Consider the following 24893-nt stretch of genomic DNA (forward strand, 5'->3'; position numbering starts at 1 on the left):
GAAACAGACTCACAGATACAGAGAACAGACCTGTGGTTGCCAAGGGGGAGGGGGAGGAAGCCGGACGGACTGGGAGTTTGGGGTTGGTAGGTACAAACTATTCCATTTAGAATGGATAAGCCATGAGGTCCTCCTGTACAGCATAGGAACTCTAGCCAATCTCTTTTGACAGAACATGATGGAAGATAATATGAGAAAAAGAAAAAAAATATATATATTGGTGTATATCCATATATATATATGTATGTATATATATGTGTGTGTGTGACTGGGTCATTATGCTTTACAGCAGAAATTGACACAACAGTGTAAATCAACTGTAATATAATAAAAATAAAAATTAGGAGTTCCTGTCATGGTGCAGCAGAAAAGAATCTGACTAGGAACCGTGAGGTTTTGGGTTCAATCCCTGGCCTTGCTCAGTGGGTTAAGGATCCGGCGTTGCCATGAGCTGTGTGTAGGTTACAGATGCGGCTTGGATCTGGCGTTGCTGTGGCTGTGGTGTAGGTTGGCAGCAACAGCTCTGATTAGACCCCTCGCCTGGGAACCTCTAGGGTGTAGCCCTAAAAAGCAATAAAAAAAATTTTTTTTGGAAAGTCTCCAAATTATAAGTGCTGGAGACACTGTGGAGAAAAGAGAACTGCCTACACTGTTGGTGGGAAGGTAGATCGGTTCATCTACTGTGAAAAACAGTATGAAATTTCCTTAAAAAACCAAAATAGTTAGCATAGAACTCAGGAATCCCGCTCCTGGCCATATATCCGGAGAAAGCCATATTTTGAAAAGGTTCATTGTGGTTTGACCTGCATCCCCCGCTGACTGAGACTTTTTTTCTTCACGGGCCTGTTGCTCCTTTGTGTATCTCCTCAGAAGCGTCTATTCAGAAGCTTTGCCGTTTTAATTTGAGTTGTGCTTTCCTTATGGAATCGTGAGAGTTCTAGTTTCCAGATAAAAGTCCCTTATCGGGTGTATGCTTCGGAGTCTCTCCCTCTCTGTGGGTTTCTTCTCTTTCTTCCTTTCTTTCTTTCTTCCTTCCTTCCGTCCTTCCGTCCGTCCGTCCTTCCTTCCTTTCTTTCTTTCTCTCTCTCTCTCTTTTTTTTGCTTTTTAAAGACTGCACCTGTGCCATATGGGAGTTCCCACGCTAGGGGTTCAATTGGAGCTGCAGCCACCGGCCTGTGCCACAGGCACAGCAACGCCAGATACGAGCCATGTCTGCAGCCTACACCAATGCCGGGTCCTTACCCACTGAGCAGGGCCAGGGATTGAACCTGCATCCTCATGGATCCCAGTTGGGTGCGTTAACCGCTGAGCCACAAAGGGAACTCCTCTCTGTGGGTTTCTTTCTGCGGGTGACTTTCACCTTCAAGGTGGCACCCAGGGGACCTCCTATGAATGGAATCCGGGGCGGGGGCCTGGGGTGCGATGAGGGAGGCTTGGGTGCCAAACAATGGAAAGGACACTTTTCTTGTGTCTCGTCCTCGGGGGGCTCAGCAGGGCCCTCCTCCCAAGCCTCCTCTTCCTTCCCCATCCCCGTCCCCATCCCAACCCACGGCAGTCCCCTAAGTGGGGCACAGGGGCCACTTCTCCACCTTCTGCCACCAGAAGGACCACACTGGGTACAAAGGCATCGCTGGGCCTTTGCTGAGACCACATCCACATGTTCAACCCAAATCCATCTCCAAGGCTCTGAGCCTCTTCCTCCCTTGGCCCCAAACACCTCCCAACCCAAAGCCCTAATATCATGGCGCGAACGCAGCTGCATCTGAGTCCTGAGTCCAGGAAGAGCCTGAGTGTGGGATCCTGGGAAGGCGAGGTCACATCCCCAGTCACGTGTGTCTCAGCGGTGAAGATGGGTTAACAATCCCTGCCCGTAGGAGTCAGGAGAATTGGACCAGGGAGGGAGCGAACGCCGTGGCAGCTGACACCTGGACAGCACCAGTCAGCACAATGAGGTCCAAAATGAACTGGCTTTCAGGCCTCCTGGAATGAGGAGCTTTACCCCTGCCGGCCTCCTGGATGGCTGGGCACGGCCAGAGAGGCGAGAGCCTCTGAGCTGCACGCCCCCCGCCCCCCATCCTCTGCCCCTCCTCCCTCGTGATCAGCTCTGGAACCGGGAAGGAAACGGATGCCTCGTGGGCTCTGGGTCGGTCCAGAGGGCTCTTCTCCAAACCAAGTGCATGAGCTTCCTTGAGGGTCCTCCTAGCCGTCCCGCGGGCTCTGTGGAGCTTCTTTTGGTCCCTCCTGGCTTGAGGCTGGTGTCTGCAGAGAGGGCTGTGAGCCTGGTTCCATCACCAGGACCATGCCCGGGAGACCCCGTGGCGTCATGATAACACTGCTTTCTCTTTCCTGCTCGGCAGGCAGAGTAACCGAACAGTACGTATGAGCCAGGAGTTCCTGGCGTACTGCAGCGTGTATGGGTACGAGGAAGCCGTCACTTCAGACAATTACCTGTTTACACCGAATGGTACCGCGGAGCCGGCCTGGGCAGCTGTGAGAATGGAGGTCGTGGAGGGCCAGCTCCTGAGCGAGATCCGGCAGTACTTCTACAGGTGGGGTCGGCCCCTCGGGCGGTGCGCAGCGCATGGCAGGTGTTCGCGGGCAGGTGGGTGAGGGAATGAGGGTCCCGCTTTGCTCCAGACAGCCAGGTCCTGCACCTGGGCTCGGCACAGGGTCATTCCTCAGTGAGAGTTCAATGAAGAAATGAATTGCTCTGGTCTCTGCAGCCCCGGCTCTACTTGCCTGTGCTGTGTCGCCTGGGGGTTTCTGAGTCCAGAGGTGGGGCAGGAGCCCGTGCTGGCAATGACTTACACACGAGTGCCGTTCTTGTGTTATAATTAGCAGTAGCGTCACGAGCTAGCCAGGCCTGGCAGGTGGTCAGCGCCTTCGGGTACCCAGACTCCTTCTATTCTGTTGCCCAAGAGGGCTCCCTGCCCGCCCTGCCCGCAGGCAGGAGGGAGTGAGCGAAACAAGGAGGAGAGGAAGGAAGGAAAAGAGAAGGGAGGGCAGCCAGCAGGCCCCCAGAGCTGAGTCACCTCTTCTGCTTTGCCTCCAGGCAGGCGAATGACAGTGACCACACCTACGCCATCTACTCCCGGCTGGCCCACGGGCCCCAGGACTCTGCCGGGGAGCTGCTCTGCCATCGCATAGAGCAGGAGTACCGGGTGGGCCCCTTGGAACTGAACCACGAGGTCGTCCTGAGGACCAGCACCAGTCTGAACACTGGGCTGGTCCTCTACTCGGACAACAACGGCTACCAGATGCAGCGCCGAACCTACAGGCACGACAGGAACAACAGCGTCTCTCTGGTACAGCCCGCAGCGCCCCCGGGGAGCGGCGCCCACAGACACAGCCCTGATGGCCCTGCTCCAGAAGGCTAGACAGACCCCTTTAGGCACCACCAGTCAGCAGCAGAGGCCTCCGGGGCATCCTCTCAGAGCCCCCGTGCCCCCGGGTGCCCTCGGGGGGGGCCAGGCTGCTCCAGACCTGGAGTGGGAGCTCTGGCGTCACCACGTGTGAGGAGAGTCCCTGGGGCCCGCCGAGTCCCCCTCTGTCAAGTGACTGACTCATCAGGGGTCACTGGAGGATTGAGCAGTGGAGGCCCGTCTGGGCCTGAGCGGGGCTGGTCCCTCGCTTGCGGCTCTTGGCTGAGCCACTGCCTGGCCGTCTGGTGAAAAGTGAGCACAGACTGGTTCTGAAATCTCTCAGCTCGGAGCTGCTTTGCCTCCCGCTGTGTGACGAAGGGCAAGTCGCTTGTCTTCCCTGGGCCTCAGAGCTGCCTGGGAGAGGAGCCACCTCCCCCAGAGCTGTGCAGGTCGGCTGGGGCCATGCAGCCAGAGCCGGGCTGGGCCCCCCGTGAGCCTCCAGCAGTGGTGACTCTCTCCCCAGCCCAGAGGCCCTTGTGCTGGTGGCGGCCCCTCCCCGCTCTGCCTTCCTCGAAAGTCTGTTCCTTTTATCCCTTTGACGGGGTCTCATCTAGTGTGACCTGGCTACAGAGGGCCCTACTCCTCAGCCCAGGACATCCGGCTCCAACAGAGCAGAGGGCATGGGCTGTGTGGCCACTTTCCAGCCCAGACATTGGCCATTTCTGGGGACCATCTCAGACTGGACCGGCACACGTGCCTTCCTCCACTCCCTGCGGCAGTTGTGGAGGGATGGTTGGAGGCTTGGTTTACAGCGGGAGCAACTGAGGCTTGGGTGGGGTGCACCCCCCGACTCATACGGTCAGGAAGCAGTGGATTCGGATTCGAATCCCTGTTGGTCTATCTCAGAGGTCAGAGCCTGTCCCCTCGCTCCCGGCGCTGTGGCTGCACCTGTGCGGGAGGCTGGCTGCAGCCAGAGGTGATCCCAGACCAGGTGTCCTGCTTGGTCCACTGCCCGCCTGCCAGGCTGACAGTGTTTGTGTCCACAGAACTACTACCCCATGGCTCAGTCAGCCTTCATCCAGGATGGGGGAAGCAGGCTCGTGCTGCTGTCGGAGCAGGCGCATGGCGTCTCCAGCCAAGGGAACGGGCAAGTGGAGGTAGGAGCAGACCCCTCTGTCACCCTCGGGCATGCCTGGGGCCAGGGGGCCATCAGCCGGCTCTTCCCTGCAGGTCATGCTCCATCGGCGGCTGTGGAACAAACTCGAGTGGACCCTGCAGTACAACCTCACACATGATGTCACTTCAGTTGTCCGCCCGGTGCTCTGGCTCCTGCTGGGACCCCGGACACTCACCACTGGCCTGCGCCAGAGGAGCGGGCTGGAGTTGCAGCACAGGCCCGTGGTGCTGTTCAGAGAGCTGGGTGGTAAGAGGGCATCCTTCAGTGCGTGTGTCATCACGGCCCCAGAATGAGCCAGGCTGGCCAGGGTGTGGCTCTCTGACTAAGCCACAGAGAGACTTTGTCTGGGCCTGACAGAACCAAGGGAGGGGCAGGGGGCAGTCTGATCCATCACTGGCCTGGGTATGGCAAGGTGATGGCAGCTCCGCTGGAGCCCAGAGTGGAGTAGAGCATTTTCTGGAAGGAGGAGGGCTGAGGTCCTTCTGAGCAGAGACACAGACAGGCAAGGGGAACGGGCTTCCCAGACCTTGATTAGGAAACAAGGATCTGAGGGGACTTCCCGCAGGCTCTGGAAGAAACCGAGTCCTCTCTCTGGGCCTCAGTCTCCCCGTCCGTAGTTTGGAAAGGCTGGACTAGAGAGTCAAGGCTGATTGGGGCTTTTGCAGCAGCAGGTGGTTCAGCTGCTGCAGTGTGGGCTACAGCTGGGAGTGGTGGCAGATCGGCTGGAATGGGGGGCTTAGTGTGGTCAGCGCCGAAGGCCAGGAGGAGGAGTTTGGCCCCAGCCCTGTCCTTGTCGTCCGCCTGCCTTGCAGGGACTGTCCAGAATGGCCCAGGCCCCCGGAAGCAAGAGCCTGTGACACTGCCCCCAAGCCTTCACCTGCAGATCCTCAGCATCCCTGGCTGGAAGTACAGTTCGAACCACACAGTGCACCTGAAGAATCTCCAGAAAGGTGAGCCAGATGCTCAGGGGTCCGGACTCATTCCTCCCTCTGCACGTCAGCCGGGCCCCCGAGCCCATGACCTGACAAACGGGCTCGCCTCAGAGCTGTCCGTGCTCTGTGAGGTCACCTGGTGCCCCTGGCTGCCAGATGAAGAGACTGGGGCCCAAGAGAGGGCAGGGACAAGGTGGGCCTGGGTGCCACTGGGACTACAAAGGGAAGCCCCATGAGGACATCAGGGAGGGCCTCCTGGTGGAGGAGACAACTGCCGGGAACTGACTCCACCTATTGCCAAAGCCCCTGCTGCACCTCATCTGCCCCTTTAGATTCAAAGGCAGGACTGACTGTGCCTCAGCCACCTCCTGTTCCCAGAGACCCCGCCAGGGCGGGCACACTCCCAAGTAAGTGTCCTCAGCATTAGGAGAGAGACGAAGAGGAAGAGGCAGAGGCCAGGTACCACTTTTGTTCCGAGTGACGGGGTATTAGAGGCTGTGGCTCAATCCTGCAGCCACGTGGCTTCTAGCACTGACTTCCGGCATCGCCGGTCCTCACCCGTCACGGAAGAGGAGGCGGGGGAGCCTCACTCGCAGCAGCAGAGCGTTGCCAAGCGCACTGAGAATGTGCCTCCTGGTGGCAGCAGGGACCAAAGCAGAGGGGGAGGGTCTGGGCTGTGCAGGCCCCTCCTCCTAGGACATGCGAGGGAGGGACCAAATGAGGGGCGCGTCAGCGGATGGCCCGAGTGTCCCCTGCTCCCAGACTCTATAACCCTGGTGCCATCCTCGCCGCCATCACCGTCATCAGCTCTTTTCTGAGCCGGAAGGGCTTGTCTGTTTCTAGAGTCCAGTCCTTATCCACGGCACTAGAAGGCAGAGACGTGATCTCGCCAACCTCTTGTGCTGCAGTGACCACGAGCCCAGGTTCTCAGTGTCCTAACATAGCACAAGGTCATTTTGCTCCTATGTCAAGGGCCCGGTGGCGGTCAACAGGGATGCCCTGCTCGTTTAGCCACCAGGGACCCAGCAGATGGAGGCTGCCTTACACCTCAGTCACGGAGGCAGGAGAAGGCTTCCAAGGGAGGTGACACATCACCTCTGCTCACGGTGCCCTGGCCTCACAGGAGCATGGCCACACCACCCTTCACAGGTATTGAGACAGAGAGAATATTCCAGACGACTAGAAGTCTGGAGAGCAGGCCCAGTGATGCCCACACTGTGAATGAGGAGCCAGACTTCCCAGACATCAGCACTGGCGGGATGTGTGGGTGGCGGGAGGTGTTAACATCGGTTGGATCCGGGTGGGACCCTCCCTGTTCCTTTTGTTGCGCACAAGCTGTGTGGCCTCAGGGAAGCGCCTGTCCCTCTCTGAGCCTTGGTTGTAGTGTCTGTCACCTGGGAGTCCTGTCGGCCGCCTCCCAGGGCGCTGGACGATGAGAAGTGGAGGTGAATGTGTCAAGTATGAGGCACAGACGGGGCCTCACTGCCGCCTTCCTTCTGTCCCTAAGGTCATTATAGAAGAGCCAAGGCAGACTTCCGCCGTGTCCTGCTGCGACTCCACCACCTGTATGAGGCGGGGGAGCATCAGGCGCTGTCTCGGCCGGTGACCCTGAATCTGCAGGTAGCCTCTCGTAGGCACCCACCCCTTGTCCCAGTCCTCCGTCCCTGGATCACCCGCCCCGGGCAAACGCACGTGAGGGAGGCAGCCCCTAAGCGGGACAGTCCTTACTCAGATCCCACCTTGGCCAAAAGCTGCGTCGGGGTGATCACGGACAGGAACGAGTTTTGGACTCCGGGGGGCCCCCCCTCCCTCGTGGTGGTCTTCTGGATTTACACTTATTACCACGCACATGTGTTTTTGTTTGTTCCTCACTTATTCTTGGGACAAATCTATTTATACAACACACGCGCTATTTGGGGCATCAGAAAACAAAACAGAATTTGCACAGATGCGCGAGTGGGCGACCAGAGTCCCTCAGCCCCGGATGTGCGTCTGGGCACCTCCACTGGGCGTCCTGGGTCCCCTGGGTCCTGGGCCTCTGTTGCCTCCCCTGTAAAGGCAGGTGAGAGTCTTTACCCACAGAGCTGCTGAGAGGCTGTGCAGCGGTGATGCACACACAGGTGCTGGGTACCAAAGGGGCTGATGGATCCCAGCGCCCCCAGCCCCGCTCTGTGCTCCCTCCCCTCCTGGATCTGACACCGTCCTCTGGCCCCGGTAACAGGCGAGGTTGTTGCTGCCCAGCCTGTGGCCACAGCGTCTCCCCAGATGCTGTACGGACCTGCTTCCTCTCCCCAGTTTCTGTTCTTTGTGGGGCCGAGAGCTCTTTGCTCATCAGCTCACAGAGCATTTCTGTAAATCTCTGTTGTTGCTTTGGGTGCGTGGATAGCTGGGTTCTCGTTGGAATCTGGGAGAAGGTCAGCAACGTAGCCCAGCGCCTTCCCTGTGGTGCGTCCGGATCCCTCCCTGGCACAGCTGTTGCCACCATAGAGGCGTGGAGTGGTCTCCTTCCTCACTGCCCCCCGCAACAGTGGGCCCCTGGAGGGCTGAAGGCAGGGTGTGCCCTTGTGCCCAGCAGGCCCTGGCAGAGTGTTCATGGGCACAGGCCAGGCAGAAGCATAACCTTAAGTCAGTCATCCTGTGCCTCCCGTCGAACAGGTGAGAGCACTGAGGCCCTTAGCAGGGATGCTGGTCAGGCGGGCATCACAGCTCCTTCTCCACGTGGACGGGCGCGGGCAGGGCAGCGAGGCTGTTTATCAGTTAGGAATGTGTTTGGTGCAAGTGACGGCAAAGGTGCCAGGGGAGTTGGAACAGGGCGAGTTTTCTCATGTAGCGGGAGTGTCCTGGATGGGTGTGGCCGTGAGCAGCTCAGCTGCCTGGCACTGTCATCGCAGACCCGGTCCCCTTCAGCTGTCCATCCATGCCCGTCTGGCCTTCATCGGGGCATCGGCCTCAGGAGCAGATGTGAAGGCAGAAGGAGGGTAGCAGCACATAGAGCCCCCCGGCTGCACGCTTTCTTCCTCCTCCAGCACAGGGACGCTCCTGCAGGGCCCCCCAGCCCTCCTGTCAGCAGACTGACCTTTCCTTGCAGTGGACAGCAAGGTCTGCCTGCCTCCCTCCTCTGCTTGGGAGGTTGGGGCGATGCTTATGTGGGAATAGGGGACAGTGACCATGCCTGGCTTCATCCTGGGGCCACACAGGGCTCCACCCGAGCAACCCTGGGAGGTGGGGACTCGCCCTTGGGGCCGCCTCCAAGAGCCTGCCTCCTCCTGGGCGTGCTCATCCAGCTCAGAGCCTGGGGAGGCTGCTCCTCCCTGGCCTCCGTTCCCTCCTGTGTCCACTTGGGCTGCCCATCTGGTCCAGGAGGATTTGCTCTGAGAATGAAACACGGGAGGGCCTTGTGCCCTGGGCCGTGGTGTGGCCGCCCCGCTGCTGGTTGGTTCTCTGCTCAGATCTGGGGCCTTGGGCAGCTCACCCCTCCCCGTGCTCCTGTCCTGCAGTCGGTGCTGCGGGGGCTGGGCTCCGTGGTGGCGGTGGAGGAGCGCTCGCTCACGGGGACCTGGGACGTGAACAGCCTGCACCGCTGGAGCTGGAAGACGGAGGACGGCCACCACCACAGAGGTCTGGGCCCCCCTGGTTCGGTCCCCTCTGGGGTTCCCAGCTGGCCTCTCGGCCAGGCTCCAGAGACGGACAGACTTGACTCAGATCCCAGCTCTGCCCCTGAAGGCCTGCGTGACCTTGAACAGGCAGCGCTCCTTCTCTGGGTCTCAGCCTTTTTTGAATCTACTGCAGTAGGTTAAGGAGGGCTTCGGGTCAGTTTCCACTTGCTAGGACTCCGCACAGGCCGTGTGTGTGTGCACGCGTGTGTTTGTGTGTGTGAATTCAAGACCACGCAGCCTTAGGTGAGCCCCAGACGTTCAAGTGTAACCCCAGGGGTTGGATGTCTGCCACCCTGTATCACCGGGCACAGTCATCCCGCATGAACGGCAAGCTGCTTCATGCCTCCTCGTCCCTGCCCGTGCATTTGCCTCTGCCTCCAGTGCCCTTGTCCCCCCATCTGGGCCAGCTCCTGATCTTGCTGTCCCCGAGTCCGGGGGTGAGCTGGGTATCTCCTCTGCTCTCTCCTCTCCCTCATTTTAATCTGACCCATTTATCCCTCTTCGTCTACTGCACACAGTATCGTCTGCGCATATAAGTAGACGTGTAGTCAGTGTGTGCTCGACAGACGAATAGAAGGATGGTTGGTTGGAAACAAGGATATTAAGAAGGCAAAAAGGGGAGCTCCCGTCACGGCTCAGCGGTAACAAACCCGAGTAGGATCCATGAGGACGCAGGTTCGATCCCTGGCCTTGCTCAGTGGGTTAAGGATCCAGCGTTGCTGTGAGCCGTGGTGTAGGTCCCAGAGGCAGCTCAGATCCTGCGTGGCTGTGGCTCTGGTGTAGGCCAGCGGCTACAGCTCCGATTCGACCCCTAGCCTAGGAACCTCCATATGCCATGGGTGTGGCCCTAAGAAGCCCCCCCCCCAAAAAAAAAGAAGGAAAAAAGGTAGATGGATGCTAGACTGCTGGATTATTCAATGATGATGGATGGAAAGTGGAAAGATGAAAGGAGGGAAGGCGGATGGATGGAAGGAAGAAAAGAGGATGGAAGGTGGATTGCCGGGTGGATGGAGCCCAAGTGGATGCACAGAAGAAGGACGGTAGAAGGAAGGGTGGATGGGTGGATGGAGAGGCGGATGGATGGAGGATGGGAAGGTAGAAGGAGAAAGGTGGATGTGTGATGGATGGATGGATGGATGGATGGATGGATCGAGGTTGGGTGGAAGGATGACTGGGTGGAGGGAGAGATGGATGGATGGGTGGAAGCATGGGTGGATGAAGCAATGAACAGCTTTCATTCCAAGGATGAAGCCTGAACCCGTGTTCAACTCCTGTGTGGCACAGTGAGATAAAGGACAGGGCCCCCTAGTGGCCTCTGTGAGAAAGTCTTAGGCGTTGAGTGTCACACTCCATGGGGATATGAGGCCAGGTGGGGCCAGGACCACTTGTATGTGCCTTCCCTGTGGCTGGCCCTGCAGAGAACCCATGAATGAAAGAGGCCTCCGGCAGTGGAGACCTGTGGGGGGTGGGGTGGGGGGACAGCCAAGGGCCGGGAGCACCTGGGAGCCACAAGAACCAAGGCAAGAGCAGTGTTGTGAGGGGGTCGCTGGGAGGAGGCGGCCTGGGGAAGCAGGCGGCTCCGAGGGGCAGTGCTGGACAGACCACCTCTGCCCCCCAGGTAGCTCCAGACGTCCCTTGCCACCCCTGAGAGGCCCCAACGTCACCATCCACCCGAAGGAAATCCGGACATTCTTCATTCACTTTCAAGAGCAGTGAGCCCTTGGCAGGTTCCGTGGCCCCAGGACCCAGAGGGCCGCCTGGGGGATGAGGGGAACAGCTGCCACTCTGGTGGCAGCCCCAGGAAATGGATGGCTTGGGGGTGTTCGGGCTGCTTAAATAAAAGATGCACTAATGACTTGTTTCTTCTCCTGCCCACTCGAGCCAGCCGTCTCCTTCCTCTTCCCCCTTTGGGACAGCGTCTCTCATGCTCACCCTTCCTCTGTTTGCAAGAGTCAAAGACAGGAAGTTCCCCGAAAGACAGAGGGAATGTCCACAGTGATAGCAAAATGCATCTGCCCGCAGGGCCCATCAAGTCTCATCAAGGTCATCAGAATTTACTGTGGCCCTACTCTGTGCTGGCACCTTCACAGGTTCCTCCAGGCCTGGAGACCCCTGCGTGGGGCACGGCCATACCCATCTTACAAGTGAGGGAGTGGCAGGGCTGGTGGTTGCATAAGGCCAAGCCGAGAGCCCACACCGGACTTCTACCCTGTCCCAGGCACACCTGCCCAGGCCATCAGAGATGAGAGCAAACCACAGAGCAGATGGAACAGAGAACATCATTTATTAGAATCCTTAATAAGAGAGGTGTAGCTTCCACTCCCAGGTATGTGCCCAAAGAATTGAAAATATTCATCAAGCAGAAACTAGTCAGTGCAAGTTAAAGGCAGCTTTAGTCACAGTCACCAAAAGTTGGACCTAACTCGAGTGTCCCAGCCATGGTACCTGGAAATACAGTACTTGCCATATACATGCAGTGTAATGTTATGCAGCCAAGAAAAGGAACAAGGGCCCTTGCAAACATTAAACTCAGCGAAGGAAGGCAAACACAAGCAATCCATACGGTGCAATTCTGCCTGTATGGTGGCCCAGACATTCTAGTACGTTTTAGGCCCTAGGGGACCCACCTCCCATTTCTTTGGGACCTCACCCCCCCACCATAGTGTAAGGTAACTACTGTACTGAATTTCGTATCAACATTGCCCTGGCTTTGCTTTATTGGCAGGGTTCCTACACAATAAAAGTTTCGTAATGATAAAGCATAACAATTCAAATTAGAATGGTCTGGAGGTTTCACCCCACCTGGAGAGAGATCCGTCAGTCAACGAAGAATATATGAATAAGTTTACCCCGGCTGCTGAAACAGAGCACCACAAACTGAGTGCCTTAAGCCACTGAAAACTGCAAAATCCAAGAGTTAACACAGCTGGTTCCCTCTGAGTCTGTGTGGGAGAATCTGCTCCTGGCCTCCACCCTAGATTCTGGGCATTTGTGTTTCTGAAAACAAAACAAAACAAAACAAAACAAAAAACCCACAAAGATGTGGCCCCAGATATTACCTACAGTCCCTGAGGAGGAAAAAAGTCCTTGATTTTGTTTTATGGTTAAACTGTTAACTATTTTTTCTTTCTTGACTGCTTTCCTTTGTTTCTGTGCTTTCTCGTTTCTCTGATTAAACGTGCTCCTTGGAACCCAGGGAAGACCTCGGAGGCCAAAGCTTTTCGGCCTACACGAGGAGAGGCACACGGAGGGTGGAAGGTCTCTTCCTGAGGAGTCTCCATCCACAGTTCCACGCGAGGCTTCAATTCCCCGTTTTCTTTGACACGCCTCCGTCCTGAGAGGAACAGGGACGATGCTACTCTGACTACTTCTTGCTGAAGTGGGACGAACCCAATTGTTTTCAGGATGAAAGGACTTTCCTGTTAAGGAATTCTCGAGTCCCAGGCTTACCGCCAATATTTTATATTATAAAACGTTTGCCTCTCTCTTTGCTTGTCACAGGGCATGGACAACGGTTTCAAAGTTAGTAGGCATGCTGTAATGAGGATAATGAGTGCAATGCACCCCTACGGTACTCTCTGGAAGAGGCCTTTTTATTCCAGATGGCAGCCAGGAGAATAAGTTTTGGAGGGGTTCTCTTTATGTACAATCTGTAACCAAGGAGCCTTTTGAATTAATCCATTCACATAAGCTTCACGTTCTCCAGGGGTATTAATATACATATAACAGGGCCTATTAGCCACTACACATGTGTCTCCATTTTTTTAGACAAAAAATACAATTTAAAGCCATTTTGGGGACTTGGCTTGTGGCGCAGTGATTAAGGATCCGGCGCTGTCATTACAGTGGCTTGGGCCCCTGCTTAACGTGGGTCTGATCCCTGGTCTGGGAACTTCTGCAGGCTATGCACGGCCCTTCCTCCCCGCAAAAGCAATTTTGTTGCCTAGTTGAAGAATTGAGTGCCTTCTTCTGGGAGGCTAAGGCTGGAGCTGTTTCTTTTGTCACTACTATTCCTAAAAAGGCAGTTTACAAAAGGACACATTGTGACCGTGAGGCTGCAGTTGGCAGCTGTTAGCAGATGTTGTTTTGAGAACGGTTAATGGTGTCTTTGAGTCTGATGCAGTTCAGAAAATTCAAGTTTTCAGTAACACGGGAACGTGGCTGAAACCACCTTCGTATTGGATCCCCAGCTCCATTTTGGATGCTGGAACCACAGTTACTCCATTTTGATTTTTTTAACACAGTCTTTTCTTTAACGATTAAAGCAGGTGTACAGTGCATGTTTAATAGGCCTTATATAGACTGTTTTGGTTAACCTAAAATTCAGGTTAAATGGTGGATAAGTTGGCATGGCTTTGCTACACCACGAGACCTGATTGTTTCCTCCATCATTTCCCCCTTTTGTTTACAAATCTGTCAAAAGTAAGCGTTAATGATCAAAATATTTTTCCTTGATGCGAGGGTGCTTGCTACCTGCCCTGGGCCTTTCGTGTTCCTCAGTGATAGACCTATTTTTGTTTATATGTACAGTGTCCTAGTTATTCACATGGGGAGCAACGTGAATCAGACGTTGTGTGTAAGCCTGTTTCTCTTTCACACACCCCCTATCATCAGAAACAGACACACAGACAGAACCACAACCCAGTGCTCGGTGATTGCTTGGGATCACAGTTCCCTGGGGTGAGAACGGTTTTCTACAAGCTGTTCATGACGGTCACACACTGACGTCCTGGGTCAAAGAGCGAATGTTGCAATTACTGCTCAGGTGGTTCTGGAGGGCTGGGATTTCGTGACCCAGAGGGGAGAACTCAATTAAATTCGTGCTGCTCTCAAAACCAAATGACCAAGTCCTATGCCTTCCCAACGCCCCTAAAAGGAAAAATTCCAATCAAGGAGAACCCAGTAAGAAAGAATACCCTGGTGTCATCACGTGTAAGCTTACACCGCTTACCAGAGATGTCTTACAGCTGAGGACCAGAACCTCACTTCCTTCACCACAGAATCAAAAGTGCTATGGCTACTGGGAACACCCATTAGCAGCAAGGGTTCAAGCCCGTTCTTGGGACACATGCCCTCAGGCAGGTGGGTTCCATGATCTGCCACTAGCCCAGAGCCAGTGTGTTGTGGGCAAGATGCCACTTGCTGTAGGAGCCCCATCTGTGTCAATATCTACTATAGGGTTTTTTGTTTGTTTGTTTGTTTTTGCTTTTTTAGGGCAGCACCCACGGCATATGGACGTTCCCAGATTAGGGGTCAAATCGCAGCTACAGCTCCCGGCCTCCACCACAGCCACAGCAATGCAGGATCCGAGCCATGTCTTTGACCTATACCACAGCTCACAGCAAAGCCGGATCCTTAACCCAGTGATCAAGGCCAGGGATCAAACCCACGTCCTCATGGATACTAGTTGGGTTCGTTAATCACGGAGCCATGAAGGGAACTCCTGTGATGGGTTTTGGGATTGTGGTTGTCACAAGGCTCATGTATGGGACCTGTATTTCACTATGTTTCATGTTTTCGATGTCATGTTTTACATCTGTTTTATTTCGTGTGTTCCTTAATTACTTTTGCAGGTATAGTTGATTGTATTCCTTTTGTCTGTTGACTTTCATACTCGCTTTTTATGTGCTGATCCACTGTCTTTACCAGTGGGATTTTTTTTTCTTTCATGTATTTTCTTATTTCTAGTTTTGTTTTTTCTTTTCTGCTTAAAGAAGACTCTTCAATATCTCCTATAAAGTCAGTCTAGTTGTGATAAACTCTTAGGTTTTCCTTGTCTGGGAAATTTTTTTCTCTCCTTCAGGTCTGAATAACCTTGCTGGGTAGAGTATTCCAGTTTGTAAGTTTTTCCTTTCAGCATCTTAATGATATCTTTCTACTCCCTTCTGGCCTATGAAGTATCTGCCGAAAACTTAGTGGTCATGTGGGGTTTCCTTTACCCATCATGAGCTCTTTTCTCTTGCTGCATTTAAAACTCTTTCTTTATCATTGACATTCATCATCTTACGTATAATATGTCTTGGCGTGACTCTTTCAGTTTCACTTGGATTTCCTATACTTCCTGAACCTGTATGTCTGTTTCCATTCACAGCTTAGGAAAGTTTTCAACCATTATTTATTCACATAAATTTTCTGTCCCTTTCTCTCTCTCCTCCTGTATCCCTGAAATGGAAATGTTGAGATTCTTGGTGCTATCCCGGAGGTTCCTTAAAATACCCTCATTAAATTTTTTTCCTCCTTCGTCTGTTCTGATGGGGGAATTCCCACAATTCTATTTACCCAAATGATTGCCTGTTCTTTGGAGAGCTTAACTTCATCTGCTAGTGACCCCTCGAGTAGTCTTCATTGAAGTATTGTATTATTCCACGCTGATGGTTTCTTTCTTATATTTTAAAGTATTTGCTGAAATTCCCACTGAGTTCACCTCTTCTTCTCCCAAGTTGGGTAGCATCTTCCTGACCACTGATGTAAGTCTTTTTTTTAAATCAGGCATATTACTTATGTCCATTTCATTAGCGTTTTTCTCCTGGGGTATGACCCTATTCTTTCATTTGGAACCTATTCCTCTGTCACCTCAATTTGTTTGACTTTCCATTGTTTCTATGAATTAGATGAAGCCATTCTCTCTCCCATTCTTGAAGGAATGGACCTGGGTGGGAGAATTCCCCTCTGCAGACCATGCACGCCCGTGGTTTAGGCAGGCCAGCTGGAGCTGGAGTGGGCACGATCCAGGGAGAGTCCCAGGGCACTTCCTAGCAGTGCGGTTTTCGAGGATGACTGGAGCTGTGGCTAGAGCCGGCTCAGGCCACAGGCAGTACCTGAGTAATTCAAACAATGGTGCCCACTGGTGTCTCTGATGTGAAGAGAGTTCTGGCCACCCCCTGCCCATGGAGCAGATGCTCTTTGGTTAAGTACTTGAATTTCCTTCCCATGTAGTCTAGGTGTCCTCCAAAGTACCACCTTTTTGCTGTGTCCAGCTTACACAAGTCTGCACCTAAGCGCCTCAGTGGTACCCCTTTCTACTGGGGGCACCATGTCAGGGGGGGTTCCTGGGGATACTCTCTCTCCACCTTTCCTACCCTTGCTATGTGCTCCCTGTGCGTGCAGACATGGCTAAATCAGCCTGCCAGCCTCCTCCAGGAGGAACTGCTCTACATGCAGGTATCGATTATATGTGTCCCCCGGAGGCAGTAGGTTCAGGACCTTCCTAGGGCACAACCTGGGATTCCTGTACAAATTTTTACCATCTTGATGGCACAGTGGGTCCTGTTAAGAAAGGAAATCAGGGGAGTTACTGTCGTGGCTCAGCAGTAACGAACCCAGCTAGGATCCATGAGGGTGTGGGTTCAATCCCCGGCCTTATTCAGTGGCTTAAGGATCCGGCATTGCTGTGAGCTGCAGTATAGGTCACAGACATGGCTCAGATCCTGCGTTGCTGTGGCTGTGGTGTAGGTCGGCAACTACAGCTCCTGTTGGACCCCTAGCCTGGGAACCTCCATATACCACAAGTGTGGCCCTAAAAATAAATAAATAAATAAATTAATTAAGGAAGCAGGATACAGGGAGCCTGGGGCCGGATGGAAAAAAGCCTTGGGAAAGAGACTAATGATTTCAGGCGTGTGATCTTAGGCAAGGACATCACGTCCCAGCCCTCAGACCCAAGAGCACAGGCAGTGCCCCCAGCCGTCTCTTTTCCAGACCGCATTCCCCTGGCTCCTCATGCAGCCACTCAACAAATGATTCCTAAGCACCTTCCATGTGCCAGCCCTGTGCTTGGCCCCCAGGCCAAAAAGACAAAGAAGCCCCAGTCGCACACTTTCCAGAACTGGCCACAGGGAGAGCCGGGAGCATATGCCCCACGTCCACTCCGAGGGCCAGTGTCCAAGGTATTGGGACCGACCCAGGGGCCAACGGGGCAGGGTGGGGGCAATTCTGCGGCTCCCTGCATCCCCAAGCCTCAGTTTCCTCATCGGTGAAATGAGCCAACAGCCTCACAAAGGCCAGGACGGTGTATTTTATGCCCCCATGGATTATGTCACTACCAGCAAGCCCAGTGCCATGGGGGACCCAGCTACGGAATGAATGAATCACGACACAGGGGACGCGGTGATAACACAGGCGAGGCCGTGTAGTGCTCTCAGTTCTCACATGATCCTCCGTGGGGGGTGTGAGGAGGACAGTCGCACCCCAGCACACTCCCTGGCCAGTCCTGGGAGTTGGTCTTGTTGACCTGCGGGGCCAGGATTCTTCTGGACAGGCGGGGCCCAGACCCCAGCCCCAGGCTTGCAGGTCAAGGCCCAGTGGGGACGGCTTCCTCTCTTCCCAGACCCAGCCAATTCTATTTATAGTTGCAGCCGGCTGATTGTGTGGGGCTCAGAGAATTGCATCCTGGGCTCGGAGCGAGGGACAGCAGCGTCTGGGCTGAGATCTGTCAGAAAAAGCATCCCAAATCACGAAATGATTTGTAGTTAATTATTATTAATTTTTATTAATTATATTATTAATAATTATTTAATGACTTTTAATTATTATTCAGCTTATTGGGTCAGGCCAATCGCATCCCCAGAGGTGTAGAGGCCCCAGTGCTCCATGCTGGCGTCTCAGTCCCGCTTCGCCGTGGCGGGCAGGCAGGCGGTGTTGGATGGCTTGGTGGCAGGCGCGGCTAATGTGACCCTTGTTCTCGTGTCAGCTTTTATTTCCCTTCAAAGGGACTCCTGCATCCCTGCAGGATTCCAGATGATCCTTGAATGACAGCAATTTGTCACCACAGGGCTGCTGGGCCCGGGGATGCCCTGAGGGTGTGCATCGAGGGACCTGCATCTAGTAGTCCCTGGGGGTGGGGCCCCTGCACCCCAGATTCAGTTCCCCCTCCCTCCTAGTCACACAGAAACTTGAGACCAGGCTCTGGGGTCCTTCTGGGGGACAACCGGGGCCAGGGTGAGGGGCCGAGTGGCAGAGGCTCCCCTGGGTGCACAGGCAGCCTTCCAAGTGACAGCTGGTCCCAGGCCCCAGACCTGGGTGGGCGGGGTCGGCTGGGGCCGGGCATCCCCCCTCTTCCTAGCATCCCTCCTCTGCTGAAGGAAGTCATAGCGTCTCTTCCCCACGGCACCTGAGAGTCACTCACTGAATGCAGATCTACGCCACAGCTCACGGCAACACTGGATCCTTAACCCACTGAGCAAGGCCAGGGATCGAACCCGCAACCTCATGGTTCCTAGTCGGAGTCGCCAACCACTGAGCCACGATGGGAACTCCGGTCTTCCCTTTTTTTTTTTTTTTTTGTCTTTTTTTGCTATTTCTTTGGGCAGCTCTGGCGGCATATGAAGGTCCCCAGGCTAGGGGTCCAATCGGAGCTGTAGCCACCGGCCTACGCCAGAGCCACAGCAACGCGGGATCCGAGCCACGTCTGTAACCTACACCACAGCTCACGGCAACGCCGGATCGTTAACCCACTGAGCAAGGGCAGGGACCGAACCCGGCAACCTCATGGTTCCTAGTCGGATTCGTTAACCACTGCGCCACGACGGGAACTCCTGGTCTTCCCTTTTTAAGCAGCTGCTTTTTGTTAGCTATTGAGTTGTATGAGTTGTTTATATTGTTTGGTATTAACCCTTTATCAGATACATATTTTGCAAATATTTTCTCCCGTTTGGAAGTTTTCCTTTTATTTGGTTGAGGTGTCCCTTGTTGTGAGAAAACTCTAGTTTGATGTAGTCTCACCTGTGTCTTACTGCTTCTGCTGACCTTATGTGGGGTGCAAAATCCAAAAAATCCTCAGCAAGATGCAACCCAGACTCCCACACCCTCCTTGTCTCTCGCCTCTTGTTTATAGAAAAGCTTTAGCATCCTAGATCTGCCTCAAGTTCCAAAGAGCAAATTTAATCTGAATAAATGAGAAAATGAAGCAGCAAAGGAAAGCAGTATGCAAGCTAAAATAATAAGAGTTTGGCCATAAAACAAAGTCAAGGGCCCTTACTTGGATATTGGATAAATATCAAGAGCTGTACACTTAAGTTATTTTACAGATACAAAAAAAAAAGAAAGAAAGAAACTCATCAAGTGGCAGTCGTTGTCTGCATGCCCACCCAGTACATAGACCCCTAATCAATGGGAGCCAGGAAATTGATTGTTGAGATTCTTAGAATACCGCCAACCAGTCGAAAGGAATCTATGAGCCGATCAGGGCACCCTGCAACTTCACCCATAATGTTGCCTTTCAGAAGTCTTTCCTGAAAGCCATGTGGGAGTTTGAGTCTATTGAGCATGAACTGCCCACTCTCCTTGCTCAGGGCACTGCAAATAAACACTGCTTTCTCTTCCACCACAACTTGGTGTCCGTAGATCAGCTTTGCTGAGCGTAGCACGAGAGGATCCCAACTTGGCTCAGTAACGAGGACTCACGACAAGGTGTCTTCAGGTGCTTTGGTACAGGTGGGGAAAGATGTGTTCCTTGCTGGGCTCCCGCAGCTCCCAAGGGGGAAAACCATACCTTTCAGAGAGGGGAGGCTGTTGGAAGTGAGAGAGGGCGGCTTTGAGGAGGCTTGGGGGGGCCGAGGCAGCTGGAGCCAGGCCTGAGGCCTTGAAGGGCAGCAGGGAATGAGTGGGTCAGACGAGGGGCAGTTGCTCCCTGGGAGCCCACTTGTGCAGAGGCCTGAGGTGGGACGCCTCGGGGTGCACAGACCACCCCGGGGCAGGTGTGCTAGAGGGGGGCCTTTTTTCTTTCACACATGACAAATGTGTGGATGAAATTCATGCTAGATGCTCGTTTCCACTGGCGATTTGCTTTGCGGTTACCTCGAGGTTTTGATAGAGGGTCTCTATGTGGGGTTGTTTTAAACTGCTGGTCTCCTAATTGCAAATGCGCCTCCAGCATCCTGCACCTGTACCTCCTTTTCTCGCGATTGCTGGTTTCCGTGTCATCTTTGGGGTTGATTTCCTATGTTTGCCTGTACCGGGGAGCCTTCTCCTCTGTAATCTCCTTGCTTCTGCTTTCGGGGCCTTTTCTTTTCCACCTGGAGAATGTCCTTTAGTATTTGTCGTAAAGCTGGTTCAGCAGTCCCGAATTCTCTTAGCTTTCGCGGCTCTTGGCTGAGCCACTGCCTGGCCGCCCAGTGAAGAGTGAGCACAGACTGGTTCTGAAATCAGTTCAGCTCAGAGCCGCCTTGCCTCCCGCTGTGTGACGAAGGGCAAGTCGCTTGTCTTCCCTGGGCCTCAGAGCTCTCCCGGGAGAGGAGCCACCTCCCCCGGAGCTGTGCATGTCCCCTGGGGCCATGCAGCCAGAGCCGGGCTGGGCCCCCCGTCAGCCTCAATCTATTAGCTCTTTCTCCTTCCACAGGGGCCCGCGTGGGGGTGTGTCCCCTCCCTGCTTGGCCTTCCTTGAGTTTCTGTAACCTTTCATCCCTGTTGTCTGATTCTTGGTGTTCCCACTGTGGTTCAGGGGGTTAAGAACTCAACTAGTATCCATGAGGATGTGGGTTCTATCCCTGGCCTCACTCAGTGAGTTAAGGACATGGAAGTGCCTTGAGCTGTGGTGTAGTCACGGATGCAGCTCAGATCTGGCGTTGCTGTGGTGTAGGCAGGCAGCTGCAGCTCCGATTCTATCCCTGGCCTTGGAACTTCCATATGCTGTGGGTGTGGCCCTAGAAAGAAAAAGTAGATACCTGTTGGCTGATTCTCATTGACTTTGTCTGGAGCTCCTGAAAGTCCAAGCCCGTGGGCCCAGGACATCGGGCTGCAGCAGAGCAAAGGGCATGGGCCGTGTGGCCACGTGCCAGCCCAGAGACTGGCTTTTTCTATCCGGCAGCCACCGGCGAGGACCCTACCTCAGGCTGGACTTGCACACATACCTTTTCACTCCCTGCAGCAGTTGTGCAGGGGTGTCTTGTGGGTTCCTTTACAGATGAGGAAACGGAGTCCCCAGCTCATAGGGTCAGGGAGCGGTGGATTCGGATTTGAATCCCTGTTCACTAGTCACAAAAGTCAGAGCCCCTCCCCCTTGTTACCAGTGCTGCCCTGAGCTGTGGCTGTGTCCGTGTGGAAGGCTGGCTAGGGTGACCCCAGACCAGGTGGCCTACCCAGGCCACTGCTCCCACTGCCAGCCTGCCAATGTTTGTGGCCGCAGAATTACTACCCATGGCTCAGTCAGCCTTCATCCAGGACAGAGGAAGCAGGCTTGTGCTGCTATCAGAGCAGGAGCACAGCATCTCCAGCCAAAGGAGGTGGAGGTAGGTGGAGGCCCAGTCTGGTCACCCACCGGCATCCCAGGGGCCAGGCAGGGCTGTCAGACAGGTCTTCCCTCCAGGTCACGCTCCATCACAGGCTGAGATCCACCAACAATAGGCCCTAGAGCACAACCTCACACGCAACACAACCCAGTTGTCCACCTGGTGCTCTGGCTCCTGCTGGGGTCCCAGACCTCAGCCCTGGGATCCCGTAGTCCTGATCAGAGAGCTGAGAGGTCAGAGGGCATCCTGCAGTGCATGTGTCATCACTGCCCCAGAGTGAGCTGACCAGCAGAGATGGAGATGGGCCTGTGCCCTGGGCCACTTTGGGGCAGGAAAGGTATCTGTCTGCACAGCCTGGTCACCAAAGCGCCTCCCTCTAAGTTCCCTTCCAGCCCCGCATTTCCCAGAAAGCCTTTCTTTTGCTCACTCCTCACCCTCCTGCCCATCTGGGCGGGCCTCTCTGGGCTCACCCGGCCTCTGTGTCGCCCCTACCCTGGCCCAGCTCTGCTCCCCAACTCCTGGAAAGCAAAAACATCCCATCCCATCCCAGAGCCTGTCTGTCCCACTGAATTGAAAAACAAGGCCTCCAGTAACACAGCTTATTCATCCATGTCTGAGGTCCTCAAACGGAACATGTTTTTGAGTGGACGTTTAGTGAATGCTTGTGACTGAATGAATGAGTTAGTGGGCAAGTGAGTGAATGAGTCGGGTGTTTCCTTTGGAAGACTTTCTAGCCCTAAGATGTAATTAAAGTATATTAACTGCAGCAAGTCTTTAAAACCCTCTTATTGAGAGTAAATTTAATTATATTACTTTAAAAATTCCCCAAGATGCAGTAAAGTGCAGTGAAGTCCTCTCTACAATCCTCACACGATGAGTTACCGCTGTTCAGAGTTTTATAAGCGTGGTTTTATTGGATCTGATTTCACTGGATTTTATCATAAAATGATAATTTGTTTTGAACTGAAAGGAATGAAACTGAAACCTATTGTTCGTAGGCATTTACCACTCGCCGCCGAACACCAGGCTGAGCACCTCTACGTACATTCAGTAGTTGTACGAAACGCTGGGCCCAGGTGGTGCTTCCTTCTCAGCGTTTTTCTCATCAAACTTCGCCATCCCCATCAACACCGTCCTCCTCCTCAGCAGCATCCCCATCGTCACTCCCATCACCATCATCCCCTCCCGTCATCCCCATCCCCTCCGCCTCCACTCCCGTCATCCCCTCCACCCCCACTCCCGTCATCCCCTCCGCCACCATTCCCGTCATCCCCTCCGCCCCCACTCCCGTCATCCCCACCGCCCCCACTCCCGTCATCCCCATCCCCTCCGCCTCCACTCCCGTCATCCCCTCCGCCCCCGCTCCCGTCATCCCCTCCGCCCCCACTCCCGTCATCCCCTCCACCACCATTCCCGTCATCCCCTCCGCCCCCACTCCCGTCATCCCCTCCGCCCCCACTCCCGTCATCCCCTCCACCACCATTCCCGTCATCCCCTCCGCCCCCACTCCCGTCATCCCCTCCGCCCCCACTCCCGTCATCCCCTCCGCCACCATTCCCGTCATCCCCTCCGCCCCCACTCCCGTCATCCCCTCCGCCACCACTCCCGTCATCCCCACCCCCTCCGCCACTATCTCCACATCATCACCATCCCCTCCGCCATCACCACCACCACCACCACTGCCATCACTGCCATCACTGCCATCATCACTATTGCCATCATCAACCGAACAACTAACATTTTTGAGCATGTACTCCACGTCAGGCACGTGTCTGAAAATTTAATATGCTTTTTTTCAGGGACCTCTCACATAAACCACAGAAAACAAGACACAATTTTTTTTTTTTTTTTTTTTTTTTTTTTTGTCTTTTGTTGTTGTTGTTGTTATTTCTTGGGCCGCTCCCGCGGCATATGGAGATTCCCAGGCTAGGGGTCGAATCGGAGCTGTAGCCGCCGGCCTACGCCAGAGGCACAGCAACGCAGGATCCGAGCCTCGTCTGCGACCTACATCACAGCTCACGGCAACGCCGGATCATTAACCCACTGAGCAAGGGCAGGGACCGAACCCGCAACCTCATGGTTCCTAGTCGGATTCGTTAACCACTGCGCCACGACGGGAACTCCAAGACACAATTTTTATCGCAATTTTTATAGATGAGGCAACTAAGATTAGGATAACCTCAGATTTTCTCACATACAAACTAATGAGTGTAAAAGCTGAAAATTAAATCAGACGCTTAGTTTTATTCATTCATTCAGCAAATATTTTCCGCAAGGGTCTCCTAGTATCAGGCACTAATCCAGGGGCTGAGGGTACAGAACTGACAAGACACAGGCAGGAGATGTATATCCCACGGTGGGTGTGCAGATGCATACAGGTGCAGGTGCACACCTGCAAAACCAGCATGTGTATATATGTGTCGGTGGGGCAGAGACCTAGACAATGAAAAAGTACAGTAGGAGTTCCTGTCGTGGCTCAGCACAAATGAATCCAACTAGGAACCTTGAGGTTGTGGGTTTGATCCCTGGCCTCACTCAGTGGGTTAAGGATCTGGCGTTGCCGTGAGCCGTGGTGTAGGTCGCAGAGGGGGCTCGGATCTGCTGTGGCTATGGCTGTGCTGTAGGCTGGCAGCTGAAGCTCTGATTCAACCCCTAGCCTGGGAACCTCCATATGCTGTGGGTGTGGCCCTAAAAAGACCTCCCCCCAAAAAAAAGGAAAAAGGAAGAGTTAACAAGTAAATGAACAGAGACAATTTCAGAGAGATACAAATGCTGCGATGATAGCAGAGCAGAGTGAGGGGACAGAGATGATGGGGCAGGGCTACTTGAGATTGGCCATTCAGGGTATATCTAAGTTGGTGATATTTGAAAGGAGACTGAAAGAGCAAGAAGGGGTTAACCTGTTGGGGGAGTTCCAGGGAGAGGGGACTCATGCCAAAGGCCCATACCAGCCACCATCCAGCTATGTTAGCAGCAAAAAGAGGCTGGTGAGTCCCCAGAGTCCTGAGCAGGAGAAAGAGTTGGGGGAGGGTGAAGTCTGAAGGAGGGGCAGGGCCAGGCCTTGTGCGTGTGGACTGGAGTTTGGGTTTATTCTCTGTGCAATGGGAAGGGTTTGAAGTCACGATCTTTTTTTTTTTTTTTTTTTTTTGCTTTATTTTAGGACCATACCTGCGGCATATGGAGGGTCCCAGACTAGAGGTCCAATGGGAACTGTAGCCGTGGGCCTACACCAGAGCCACAGGAATGCCAGATCCAAGCCGTGTCTGTGACCTACACCACAGCTCATGGCAACGCCGGATCCATAACCCACCGATTGAGACCAGGGATCGAACCTGTGACCTCATGGTTCCTAGTCGGATTCGTTTCCACTGCGCCATGATGGGAACTCCTGTCACGCTCTTTCTTGGGTGTGAAAAGGCCGTTCAGGCTGCTGCATAGACTGGATTGAAGGGGAGCAGGGATGGAGACGAGAAGACCAGGCTGAGGGTGCCTGTGGTCCCCCAGGTGAGATGGCCGTGGAAGTGAGGGCAGTTAGAAGCAC

At 54.2% G+C, this 24893-nt stretch overlaps 1 protein-coding gene across 5 annotated transcripts in view; it reads left to right on the forward strand.

The window, feature by feature from the left end:
- The window catches only part of MAN2B2 (mannosidase alpha class 2B member 2), a 57992-nt gene extending 47009 nt beyond the window's left edge, over nt 1-10983 (forward strand). For 3 of the 5 annotated variants that reach the window (XM_084970896.1, XM_084970894.1, NM_213849.2), the window contains 8 exons: nt 2359-2550; nt 3054-3306; nt 4410-4520; nt 4594-4786; nt 5353-5490; nt 6980-7092; nt 8970-9090; nt 10747-10983. In XM_084970896.1, the coding sequence (XP_084827022.1) occupies nt 2359-2550; nt 3054-3306; nt 4410-4520; nt 4594-4786; nt 5353-5490; nt 6980-7092; nt 8970-9090; nt 10747-10844 (1219 nt within the window). In that variant the 3' untranslated portion in view covers nt 10845-10983. The remainder of the gene's footprint in view (nt 1-2358; nt 2551-3053; nt 3307-4409; nt 4521-4593; nt 4787-5352; nt 5491-6979; nt 7093-8969; nt 9091-10746) is intronic. The other 2 variants (XM_084970895.1, XM_084970897.1) reach the window with 1 other exon arrangement.
- Nucleotides 10984-24893: the final 13910 nt, after the last annotated feature.

Source organism: Sus scrofa, chromosome 8 (genome assembly GCF_054392235.1).
Source record: "Sus scrofa isolate SSC_HxYL_T2T_F1_AM1 chromosome 8, Sscrofa_HxYL_maternal_Yorkshire_Landrace_v2.0, whole genome shotgun sequence".
NCBI classification, from domain to species: Eukaryota; Metazoa; Chordata; class Mammalia; order Artiodactyla; family Suidae; genus Sus; species Sus scrofa.